Consider the following 11,887-nt stretch of genomic DNA (forward strand, 5'->3'; position numbering starts at 1 on the left):
TTTTTTTTTTTTTTTTTTTTTTTTTTTTTTTTTAAATTTAGACTTCAGCAGACACACACACTCACACGGCTCGGAGAGTAAAAAACCCGGCAGCAAAACACTCCTGGAAGTGGTGGGGAGCCTGCAGGCAGAAGTGCCCATCCCTTGCCCGGGGCAGGGTGGGGGGCAGCTCTTGGGTGACCCCTGGGCTCTGGTAGTCTCTTCCCGTAGGAGCTCCCAGGCAGCAAAGAGCCCCGCTCCTGGCTGGATGGGGAGAGGGGAGGCAGCACTGTAGCTCCTGGGAGCTGGTAAAACCCAAAAAGAAGGGGGATGAGCTAAAAATGGAAAAAAAAAAAAAAAAATTGGATTGGGGGCAGGGAAGGAAACCCATGTGGCTCTGGACTCTTTTAGTGACTCCAGAGCCCCCTGAGGTGGGGAAGAGGCACCAGGAGAGAGGGAAAGTGAGGGGAGAGACTGCCAGGGCAGGAGGCCCCAGTGCCTGGGGGTCCAGGCCCTGTTGCCCCCCACCCGGCTGCCTGCCTTTCAGTCACGACAGCGACGGAAGAACTCCCCCAGCACGAGTAGCCACGCAGTGATGCTACTGTCAACACCCAATTAGCCAGGGCGCGTCCCCCGCCAAGGGACTGGCGCCCCCCCAAAAAAGAAACTCCAAACAGCAAATCCGGCATAACCAACATGCCGCCACGCACACGGTTCAGTTCTTCCTCCAAACTCGATTCAATGAGTGGATCAAAACGGGAGCACAAATAAAGCAAAAGAGGGGGCTTCACATGAGCAGGGTGGGGGGACCCCGCAGCCAGTGGCCAGAAGAGGACTGGAGGAACCCCTAATCCCACCCCGCGCCTCCAGCTGAGGTCCCAGGCTACGGCACATCCTCGGCTGGAGGTCTGATGGGAAATTAAGTCACAGCGCGGGCGTCAGCGCCCAGCTGCAGAAGCCAGGTTGCTCACTGTGGCATTGAGCCACCCACGCCAGGCTGGAACTAACCCTGGCTCATGTTCTGCAGGGACAGCAACAAAGCAGAGCCCTCTGGAGGGAGCGTGTTCACCAGGTCGCAGGATGAAACACTGGGGAAAGAGGTCAGGACCTGGTGAAGACAGCACCACTCGGCCGTCTGGGACCAGTGGCCAAGCTCCAAGCAGGAGCATGTGGCTCTGCTGGCTGCCGTGCCACAGGGGCAGGGGGCTGAGCGTCAGAGGACTAAGGGGGAGCGCACGGGAACAGCTAGAAGAAGCAAATGGGGAAAAATTTACACATTATGAAACATGGCAAAATAAAGTGGGGGAGGAAACACTGTGGATATGTACAGAGGTCCATCCAGCCTTGGCTGTGGAACTGTTCAAGTAAGAAGAGTTTGGTTTATTCCATCCCACCTTGGTCGCTGCCACCCAGCACGGTTCTCCGGCTGGCATCACACAGGGCTCTCGCCCCGTCACCGTTGGTTCCACCACGGGGACTGCTCTGGCCCGGAGCCCCCGAGGCGCAGGCAGGGGCCAGCGGTGTGGGCCTGCACCACCGGAGGTTACTTTTTGCGGATATGCTGCCTCCGCGCCTGCAGCCGCTGGCGAGCACCCATCTTGGATCCTGCCCCAATGGAAAAGGCGGGGGTGGAGGAACCTGGAAGCAGAAAGGTTGCTTGGGTCTCTGCAGCCTCACTCAGAGCTGATGTGGGGGAGAGCGTAATCCCCACCCCTGGGGAAATGGAAGGTTTCACATCCCCCAGAGCCCAGCAGGTACCACCTGAGCCAGGTCCCAGAGCACAGCCTGGCCCCTCTGCCAACCCCAACGTGACCCATCAGCTCCCCAAGGCCACAGCACCAACTCCTTCCTTACCGAAGGAAGTGCCGACTCCTCCGAAGCCCGAGGCAGGAGTGCTGGGCGTCCCAAAGGAAAGGCTACTGCTTCCACTCCCCACTGCTCCCGGGATGGGCGTGCTTTGCCCGAAGGTGGGAATGGGAGTTCCTGGAAAGCAACATGCCATGATGAACTGGGATCTGCACAGCAGGAAGAGCCTGTGCAGGAGGCACAAATCTCCCTCCAGGGGCTGAAGCACCACAGTCTCCCTCAACCAGCCTCTTCACCCAAGAAACCCTTTAAATGCAAAAAGTTGTGCTCTCATGGTAATCCCTGCACCCTCCTGCCAGCAGGGCAGCACGAAAGGATTTGGAGGCCAGGGAGGAACAAAGGCCTCTGTCTTTCTAGATTAAGTAGCTGTGGGTTTCAGCTCTGTGGGAGGTGAGTTGTCCCAGCAAGGGTGCAAAGTGGTAGGGAAAACCCCAGAGAGCAAGCAAGAAGTGATTGCAATTGTTCACTGGCAGCATTTCTACTCGCCAAAAAGCTCCAGATTACTTTTAAGCACTGGCAAGACCTTGGCTTCTATGGGGCACCTGGCTGGGCTCAGCACTCGCACGGAGCCAGGGAGCTGGTGCATTCAGAGGGGCCAAGGAGCAGAATTTAGGCATTCCCCTCCACCACCAAGGGCTGAGGACCTGGACAGTGAGTGATGGAAGCACCTTCACATGGTAAGGCTCTGCACAGCATGAGTGCCAGCCCCTCCCGGGCTGCTGAGCCCAGGGAGTTCAACAAGGTCTGGCAGGAAAGCTGCTGCCTAAATCTCCCCCTGCTCTTCACCCCCTGAGAAGGTCTGTCCTCCCCAACTCACCTCCGAACACAGGCTTGTTGTTGGGTGTGCTGGGCACGGTGAAGGCGAAGGGTGTGCTCTGGCTCTGCGCACCCAGCGCGCTCTGCGTCAGGGAAGAGCCGAACGGCGCCGCCGCCGGAGCTGCCCCGCTCTGCCCAGCCCCAAAGTTGAAGGCCACAGTGGGAGAGCCGGTGCTCAGGGCCGGCGCACCGATCCCGAAGGCGCTGGCAGAGGGGCCCGGCTGGGCGCTCACCCCAAAGGTGAAAGGAGATGGGGTGGTGCCGAAGACAGCAGGGCCAGTACTGCTGCTTGTGGTCTGGGTGGTGGAACCAAAGCTGGTGGTGGTGGAGGTGGCTGTCCCAAAAGAGAAGACCGATGTGGTGGTCCCGAAGGCTGCCTGGGTGCTGCCAGTGCCGAAGGAGCTCTGGGCACTGGTTGTGCCAAAGGCCGGCTGAGCACTGCTGCCGAATGCTGGCTGAGCTGCAGACTGGGCCGTGGGGGCTCCAAAGCTGAACGGGGGGGCAAAGCTGACGGGGCCGGCGGTAGGTTTGCTGGCAGGCGGCTGGCTCTCTGCAGCAGCGGCACTGAAGGCGGGCTGACTCGCTGCGCTGGGGTACGGCGGTGGTGGCTTCGCACTTGTGCTGAAAGAACTGCCAAAAGCCGAAACGGAGCCAAATGTCAACGTCGCTTGACCCGTGGTGGCTGGGGTAGAAGAGGTCAGCGTGGTGCTCCCAAATATACTAAAGCCCACAGTGGTGACAGGAGCTGTCGAGTTTGAAGGTGCTTGGCCAAAGGCAGGGCCTCCTGGGACAGTGGTGGTAGCTGTGACTGTGGCTGGAGGTGGCTTTCCAAACTGGAACACGGGCCCTGGGGTGGCAAAGCTGGTTTCTGTGCTGGGAGCTGAGCTGGCTGGGCCCCCGAACAGGAAGGGCTGCGAGGTGCTGGAGGACGTGGCAGCAGTGACAGTCAGGCTGGCGGCGGGGCCGGTGGAGGTGGGTGGGTTGAGTCCAAAGCTGAAGACGGGTTTAATGGTGGCATCTGTGGAGGAACTCTGTGTGGTGGCAGTTGTAGCTGCAGTGGTGAAGATGACATTAGGGAGACCTGTGAATCCTGCCAGAGTAGTCGTGGAGGCTGCTGGCAGATCTGTGCTCGAGACCGGCTGCGACGTAGGTTTGAAGGCAAAAGGAGAGGCCTTCCCTGGAGATGAAGCTGTGGTGATGCTGCCAAAGATAGGCTTGAACATAGTGGTGGTAGAGGATGTCGAGGAAGGGCCTGAGCTCGCAGACACGGTGACTGTGGTGGAGCTGACAACTGTAGAGGGTGTTGTGCTCTCACTTTTCGGCAAAGCACCAAAGATGGGTTTGAAGACTGGGGTGGTGGTGGGCACAGCAGCAGTCGTGGTGGGCTCAGCAGTGGCTGTGGTCGTTGCACACTGGCTGGCTGGAGGGGTGTTCAGCATCCCAAAGAGGATGCTTGGCTTCGGGAAGGAGGGAGGTTTGCTTGGGGTCGGGCCCAGCTCTGTGAATGCAGGAGATGCCAGGCTGCTGGGGGTCTGCACCCCCAAGTCAGAGGGGGCAGCAGGAGCAGGCGTGCTCAACACAGGCACAGGCTTGGTGTCAGCAGAGGTGGCAGGCAGAGAACTTGACTCCAGGGATACAGCAGGAGCGGGCGGCTGTGCAGCTGATGAAGGCGGCTGGGACGTTACCACAGCTCCAGTGGAATCTGGAAAGGGGCAGAGAACTTACTTACGGGGTCACCTACAGCCACCCCTTCTGCCAAGCACCCACCCTACTGCTGCAAAGGCTCCTGGAGTAGCACCCATCTCTGTACCAGACAGACACAGCCCTCCAAGCTTACTGCAGGTCCCAACAGGGCTCAGTGTCCCCAAACTTAGCCCCCCCCAAGACCTGCCTGCCAGTTCTGCTGCCAGCAGAGCATTTGAACAAGGAGTTTTGCCACCTGTCTCTCACAGAGGCAACGCAGAGCTCCTGCTGTGCCTGCCTTGCTCTACCAAAGGCCAGCTCCTCCTCCTCACCTGCCGGTGTGGGTGCAGCCTGGCTGCTCTGCATCTTCTTCAGGCTGTCCAGGAGCGAGCTGTTGCTGGCTGGGTCAGGAGCTGTCAAGGCAGGTGTAGGACCCGGGGTGGTCACAGTGAATGCCAGAGGCCTGGACATGGGCGTAGTCTCTGCAGTGGTGCTGTGGACTGCATCTACTAGGAAGGAGAAAGAATTCAGGCCCCGCAGCTCGCTGTGGGGGAAAATGCCTTAGCAGAGCCTCCCCAGCAGGTACAGAAACTGCACCAATGCCTCTGCCCTGGGGAACCTCAGCCATCACCCTGCAGACCCCAGGGCACGAGCTCTCCTGAATCTGAATGCATTAAGAGCATCCCCAGACGCAAGGATAAGGCAGGACTGGCCCCAGACCTTCCCCAGCTTGCACCATAGACACCCCACTGCCCTGCTAGCCCTGGCCCTGGCTTCCTACTCCTTGCTGTCCCCTCCATGTTCCCCATCCATCCTTACCAGCCTTATCCTCCAAGACTTTGTTGAACCACTGCAACGCTGCCTTCTTCTCCGCATCCAGGTCCTCCGACGTGATGGAATAGCCCAGCTGAGGCGGCGGGGGCTGCCAAGAGAGAGCAGCAGCTTAGCTCCTTCTCAGGGAAGCCGTCAGAGCCTCTCTGAACGTGTGGTGAAGGCTGGCCGTCGCAAGACCGTGAAGCAGGTGGTTCTGCCACAGCACGCTACCGCGGAGCTCCGATTCCCATTCATTTTGGCCCCCGGCTTGGCGCTGAGGGCACGGCAGGCCTTCCCCAGGCCATTACCTGGTCCGGCAGCAGGCAGCACAATCACGCACAGCCCACCAGACACTGGGGCTGGGGATAGCGTCACTTCCCACTCGGCCAAGGACGGGGCCTCCTTCCTGAGGGCAGGCAGGTCAGTCTCCCCCCAGCCCTGCAGAAATTGCAGTGAGCACATTCTATCGCCAGAGGAGGGCAAAAGGGGCCGTGAGACAGCGACGTACCAGCGCCAGCTGGTCCCCCGGGCGAGACGACAGCAACAGGATCTTCCGCTTGCGCTTCCCGTTGCTCCCAGACGTGGACGGTGGGCTCAGGGAATTCTGCTTCTTCTGCACCGGTGTCTCCATCACTACAGGAGGAGACAAGTCAGGACCAGCTCTGGGCAGAGGAGGCATTTGGCCTGTACCAAGGGCTGGGTTGTCCCTTCCGACCCCTCTCAATGGCCCATCTCAGAGGGCAGAGTCAGGGCCCTGGCTCTAAGCTGAGGACAAGGATGCAATGCCCTGGAAGAGCAGTTGTCTGCAACACATCCCGGGGCAGTCTGTTGTCACAAGAGCCTGCTGGGGCTCCGGAGGCCAGTGGTCCCTTCCCAACTCCATGGATGGTCCTTGCACACTGCCTACACGAACCACAAGCCACACAAACTGTGTGAGCTATGTCTAGCACTGCGCCACAGGACCCTACCTGCTATGAGCACTCCTCTCCATTTTGCTAAGAAAGCCTTGGAATAAGCTCAGCCTGGAATTTGATCAGGATGCTATCACAGATCTTGCAGGGTGCTATCACAGCAGATCTTGCCCCAAGGCTGACATCTGGACCCATGATGGGCTGGGGACTGGTGTTCCCCCTTGCAAGCCAGCTCCCAGACATCTGCTAGCACCCCATCACTGCCAGCACCCCTTGCTTATCACCTGGAAATGCCTTTAGGTCAGTCACTGAGGCCAGCAGAAAAGCCACTGCCTTGCGACCAGCATGTTCCTAGCTTACAGGTGATACTCAAGCCAAACCCACCTGCAGACCTCAGCTACCACTGCTTGCTCGCACCGGTGGCCCATCCAACCCGGGCACAGAGCTGGGGCCCACCTACACTCACCTTTCTCTGTCTGCAGCTCCTTGTCCGATTTCACTGGAGTGGAAGCATTGGAGCGATGCAACTCCTCTTCCCTGTGCAGGTGGGGGAGAGTCAGTTAGCGTCAACCCCAGAGAGCAGGATGAGGCCAAACACACCAAGCACCTCCACCAGCATCCCTGGTGCGTTTCTTTGCCTCCTCCAAACAACAGATCTCAGAACAACAGCCCTGCCCTCACAGCACCAGCCTGAATACAGCTCCAGGCAGCAGAGCTGCTCCCCTCCCCGAGACCCTAGCTCATCCAGGCCATTGACCCTGCCTCAGGGTGGCAGCCAGGGGTCTGGGACAGGAGCTGTTGCCCCTCACAAGTCCCTAGCTTGGACCCACCCTATTACCAGAGAAGGTGGTCATGTTGGTTTTAGTACTGACATGAGCTCAGGTCCTTCTCTGAGCCCAGAGAGAACAAGGGCCTGTGCTCCAAGGCAGGTGCTAAAATACAGCCCTACTGTAGCTCCCGTGAATTGATTTTGAGGAGATGGCAAAAAAATCAGGGCCTGTCTCTTCCCAACATTTCAGCACCCAGCAACCCAGGCCACACAGCAATCTCACCTCTGCAGCAATCTGAGCCCTCTCTAACCAGATCTGGGAGCGGGGCAGGGGCAGTGCAGCTCAGCACTGCTGCCAGGACTGTGGTGTAAGCAGGCAGCAGGGACACCAATCAACACAACAAGGGGGTTTCCACAGCAGTGGGGACGTGGGGACCCAGCAGCCATGTCTCAGAAAAGGGCCTGGGCTGTCCCAGCTCCAGTGGAGAGCAGGACTGAGGCACTGGGATGGCTGGGAAGGCAACTACTCCCTTCCTGGCTGGCATCGATGAGAGGGCGCTCTCTGGGTGAGCAGCTAATTACCTGGCTTTCTTGAGAGGCCACTCTGGCGTCTGGGGGCGGGAGGACGCTGGGCTGGACAGCGGGGACACACTCACACCACTTTTCTTCCACAGCTGGAACGCAGAGAGAGACCAGCAGTAACTCAGTATGGGGGCTGGCAGGGAGCACAGCCTCCCATCCTCCTGCTGGCCTGCAGGTTAAATCCCATCTCCCAGGGCAGTGGCTAATGAGTTCAGAGTCTCTCTGGCTTCAGCATTGTTTAGCTCCCCTCCACATTCCCTGGAGCGCAAAGTCTGGCCACCCCAAAATGAATCCGCTCTGGGAGTGAGCGGCCTCCAGGCTCGTTACGGCCTGGCCGCAGCCAGGGAGGGAGGACGCTGCTGGCTCTCGCCATCAAGCAGCACAGGCCATGGCTGCTGGGCTGCCTCAGATGCCCTCGCGTGCGTGGGGCTGCTCTGGCAGGAGCAGGCCACCTCCTTACCAGGAGCACAGAGAAGACGGATCCCACCTCGCCCCAGCCGGAGTAAATCTTTCCCTACCAGCGTATTCCAGAGGAAACCTTTCCTCACACAGACTGCAGAGCTCCATTAGTCATGGCTACATCCCACCATCACATCTGCAAGCCTGACCCAGGATGTGAGCAGGGTTTCATTACAGCTCAGCTGCTGAGGGGACTTGGGTTAAAGCAGGAGTGCACAGCTCCAATACTTGCTGACTCCAGTTGAAAAGGTGGCAGTGCAGCAAAGTGATTTTTTTTTTTCCTCCTTTCACCTGGATCTATCCACCCCCACAGACTGGCCAAGGCTGAGTAGGGAGGGGAAAATGGCTGCCTTCTTGCTTTGGTGTAAAACAAGTACTGCAGCAGGACAGCTCAGCGTGGGGACTGCCCCAGCAGCACGCACTGAATGACAAGAAACGTTGCTGCCTGCCCAGCCACCCGCCTGACCCACGGGGAGATGGAACTGCCCGGCGGAGCTGCACTGGGGCTCCCCGCAGCGTCACTGCAGGCACCCAGCGACACCGCTCTCTCCTTCCAAGCCCAGGGTTTGGGTTACATGGGGTGATGCCAGCGCTGGGTCGAGCTGCAAGTGCTGGGCTCTGGTGCTGCCTTTGGCAGGGTGTTTCCTACCTGTGAGAGGCCCCGGCTGGAGCTGTAGGAGCTGGTGATGGCGTTGCGGGAGGAGCTGGGGATCCCGCCAGCATATGTATTGTTGAGGGAGCTCATGGAAGAAGTGCGTGACCTCTTGTTTGAGCAGTCATCTGGGCAGTGCGAGACAAGGCTCCTCTTCAGAGACCCAGGCCTAGAGGAGATTAAAGAAGATTTTATGAGCTCCCCATCACTCTGCCCACAGGTATTTTTTTTAAATGCAGGGTGGGTAGAGGAAAGCAACCTCACTCTTTCTCACAACACAGGGCTTGTAAAGAGGCCTCTGCAGCAGCACAGCCCTTACGGCCCCCAGCCTGTGCTCAGGGTGACATCGTGCAGGCATGGGCACAGCCTCTCTTGCTGTTCCCTGAAGCTGGGCTCCACAAGCAAAAGCCAAGTGACTTTTACAGAGCCCATAGCCTCTCAGACCCCCCTCCCAGTTCACAGCAGTTGCTTTTGGCCCGATGGACACTTACTTGGGTATGAGAGAGGCGGGGGCACCATTGGCTACCAGGGGCTCAAAGGCTGACTGCCCACTTCCACTGCTATCGTGGCGCCTGTGGGAGAGAGGGCAGAAGCCTGTGGTAGTGCATAGGCAGCAGAGACAGGAGCTGTCCTCCCAGCCTCAGAAGCAGACCTCTTCCAGGTGGGCTCAGCACTGAGAAAGCATAAACCTTTTTTTTCTTGTCATCCAATACCCAAGGACAGAGGATTTCCTGCTGTGGATTTCCTCTCTACCTGGTCCTGTCCTCATTGACTCTCACCTCGAGCTGCGCAGAGTAGTTTTGATGTAATGAAATCATGGGTCAAAATCCATTATTCTAAGCCAAAACATTTCAAAGTCTCAGCAGCTCACTTCTGAAACGGATCTGAGCTCCAAAACTCAGGTCTCCTACCTCTTCCCAGCCAGTGCTCTGGACTGTTTGAGTCAGAAACCAAATCCCCCTTCCCACAATGATTCATGGAGATCTGAAGTCTGAAAGTCTTAAAGCAAGCCCTGCTGCAAAGCAGAGCCCAAAGCATATCATCAGCCCTGTCACTTTGCCCAAACCTTCCCCTGAGCTCAAGTATGCTGACCCCATTGCACAAATGATCCAGTGCTCTCCAGCTGATGCAGGCTTCTTTCTTCCCTCAAAGGTTGCAGAACTTTCTGCTTACAAGCATTCTTCGTGCTTGCCAGGCTTTAATGCCTTCAAAATTGGCTTTCGTAGCAGAGCTGGGTATTGGTATATTAAAAAAATAGAATAAAGAAAAAAACCAAGCTGATCCTGCCTGTGCACCCATCCTGTTGTTGTCCTGCTCGGCTTTTGAGGGGCTCAGACTCACCAAGCAGAGGCAAAGGTTTAAAGACTGAGGGAAATCCAGCGATGGCGGAGGGGAAGGCAGCCAGTGCCTCACTGCGAACTGCCGCTCACCCCACTGCGCTCTCCGGGCCACCTGAAGCAGCAGCCCCAGTGCAGCACATGGGAAAAAAGCGCCTGGGCACGGCTCAAACTGCTCTTCTGTGGTTTCAGCTCCTGCTCAAGCGCAGGCAGGCAGCCCTGCCACGCGAGAGGCAAAGGAGAATGTGGTGAACAGCCTCCACGTAGGCAGGTGGGAAGGACGAAAAACAAGAGGGAAGACCGGGGAGGCAGCACTGTGCCCAGACAGTTAAAAAGGCCTCGGCAGACCTCAGCACCCAGGATTTATGCCTTGTCCTTCCTAGAGCGCTGGCAAAGACACTGCACCCTCATTTCTTTGAGCTCAGAGCTGGAAATCACTGACCTTGACTAACGAAAGCAGAAGATAGTCTCCCGTGTTTACCCGTGTGCTTCACCTCCTTTTGTGAGAGCGCACCAAAGAAGCACACAGGTTTTTTTGAAATGTGATGCTTCCACAGGGGCTGTAAGATTTTGGGGATCCTGTCTCTCCTGGAAACCCAGAGCTGACTGAAGGATAGAGCTGGTGACCCTGCAGCTGATACCAGCGTTTCCTACCACACGTCCCCAGCCTGCAAACCCCTGTGATGAGAGAAGCCACTTCCCAGGCAGGGAGCCCTGCCAGGCTTCCCCACAGCCCAGCCTCTCCCAGCCCCCACAACCCAGGGGAACATGCCTGACTCAAAGGTTGCCCAGACAAAAACCTAAGCCACATCCCTTTGATCTCAAGGGCAAAATGAAGTCTCCGAGGACCTTCCAACACAGCCCAGAGGGCCGGGCGATGGGCTGTGCTTCCTCTCTGTGGTTCACTTCCCACAGCACTTCTGGTCGCACCGGGCTTGGCACACTCTCTGGGGACACATCCTATTTGTCACCACCAACGAGCCAGCCCCATTTACAACATTCCCAACACACTAGCAGCGACCTGGACTGCTGGCTTATTACCTCCTCTTGCTCTCCTGATCGTTCCCAAAAGCCTGGTCCTCCTCCTCCTCCTCCACAGCCCTCTTCCTGCTCTCCTTGATGGCGTTCAGCACAGTCTCTTTCGCACAGGGGTCTGGGCTGCTGCTGGCTGGCAAGGCCACAGGCGAGATGAGCTGCTCCAGGCTGTGCGGCAAAGCGAAGCAGGACATTAGACATGGTGAGATCCCTGGAGCGAGACCCCTCACCCCGTGGCCCCGCTGCCCCCACAGGAGCGGGGAGAGGGCTCTCCCGTGAAAGATCTAGATGCGGTGTTGGGGGATAGGGTGTAGGGTAGAACTTTGTAGAGTAGGATTAATGGTTGGAGTCAATGATCCCAAAGTTCTTTTCCAACCTGAATGATTCTATGATCTCCAGGAGGTTCGGACCCCACACTCCTCCCCGCAAGGCTCGGGATGGGATCAGAGCCACCGCTGCCAGCCTGGGACCGCTGTGCTCTTCCCGGGGACCCGTGTCGGGCAGCAAGACCCGCTGAGGGCCAGGGAACCGGCTCCCCCCCCCCTCCTCGTTCAGCTCCATCCCGCCCGAGGCGAGGCCGAAGCGGGGCCCGGTCGCCACTCCGGTACTCACGCTGGGGAGCGGGCCAGGCCGGCGGCCGGCGGGGCGATCCTCACCGTGACAGAGCTGCGGAGCGGGGCGGCCCGGCGAGACCAGGGCGCGCTCCGCGGCGAGCAGCCCTCCCAGCGAGCGGCGGGCAGCCCGACCGGCACCGCGCTGCGGGCCTGCGGCAGCGGGTACCGGCGGCGAGGAACGGCCGGCGGGGTCCTGCGGGAGGAGACAGAGGGGTCAGCGCCGCCGGCCTCGTGGGGCTTTTCCCCCCACCCCCGCCACCCTCCTTCCTCCCTATCGCTTACCCGAGGCCGAGCCGGCGCGGCAGGGCCCTGAGGGGCCGGCCCGAGGCGGTGGCCGGGCCACCGTTAGCGGCGGCTTTACCGGGCGGGCG

General features: G+C 58.9%; 1 protein-coding gene across 1 annotated transcript; it reads right to left on the reverse strand.

The window, feature by feature from the left end:
* POM121 (POM121 transmembrane nucleoporin) lies at positions 1-11,884 on the reverse strand (the record flags this gene model as incomplete). The annotated part of the gene is made up of 13 exons (XM_014959713.1): positions 1-1,617; positions 1,834-1,962; positions 2,663-4,363; positions 4,677-4,853; positions 5,164-5,266; positions 5,666-5,790; positions 6,535-6,605; positions 7,420-7,511; positions 8,528-8,699; positions 9,022-9,102; positions 10,909-11,070; positions 11,515-11,709; positions 11,799-11,884. Coding segments are annotated over 13 exons (3,189 nt in total), but the record flags the coding sequence as incomplete, so codon positions are not given.
* Positions 11,885-11,887: the final 3 nt, after the last annotated feature.

Source organism: Calidris pugnax, unplaced genomic scaffold, assembly GCF_001431845.1.
Source record: "Calidris pugnax isolate Ruff unplaced genomic scaffold, ASM143184v1 scaffold461, whole genome shotgun sequence".
In the NCBI taxonomy this organism is placed as follows: Eukaryota; Metazoa; Chordata; class Aves; order Charadriiformes; family Scolopacidae; genus Calidris; species Calidris pugnax.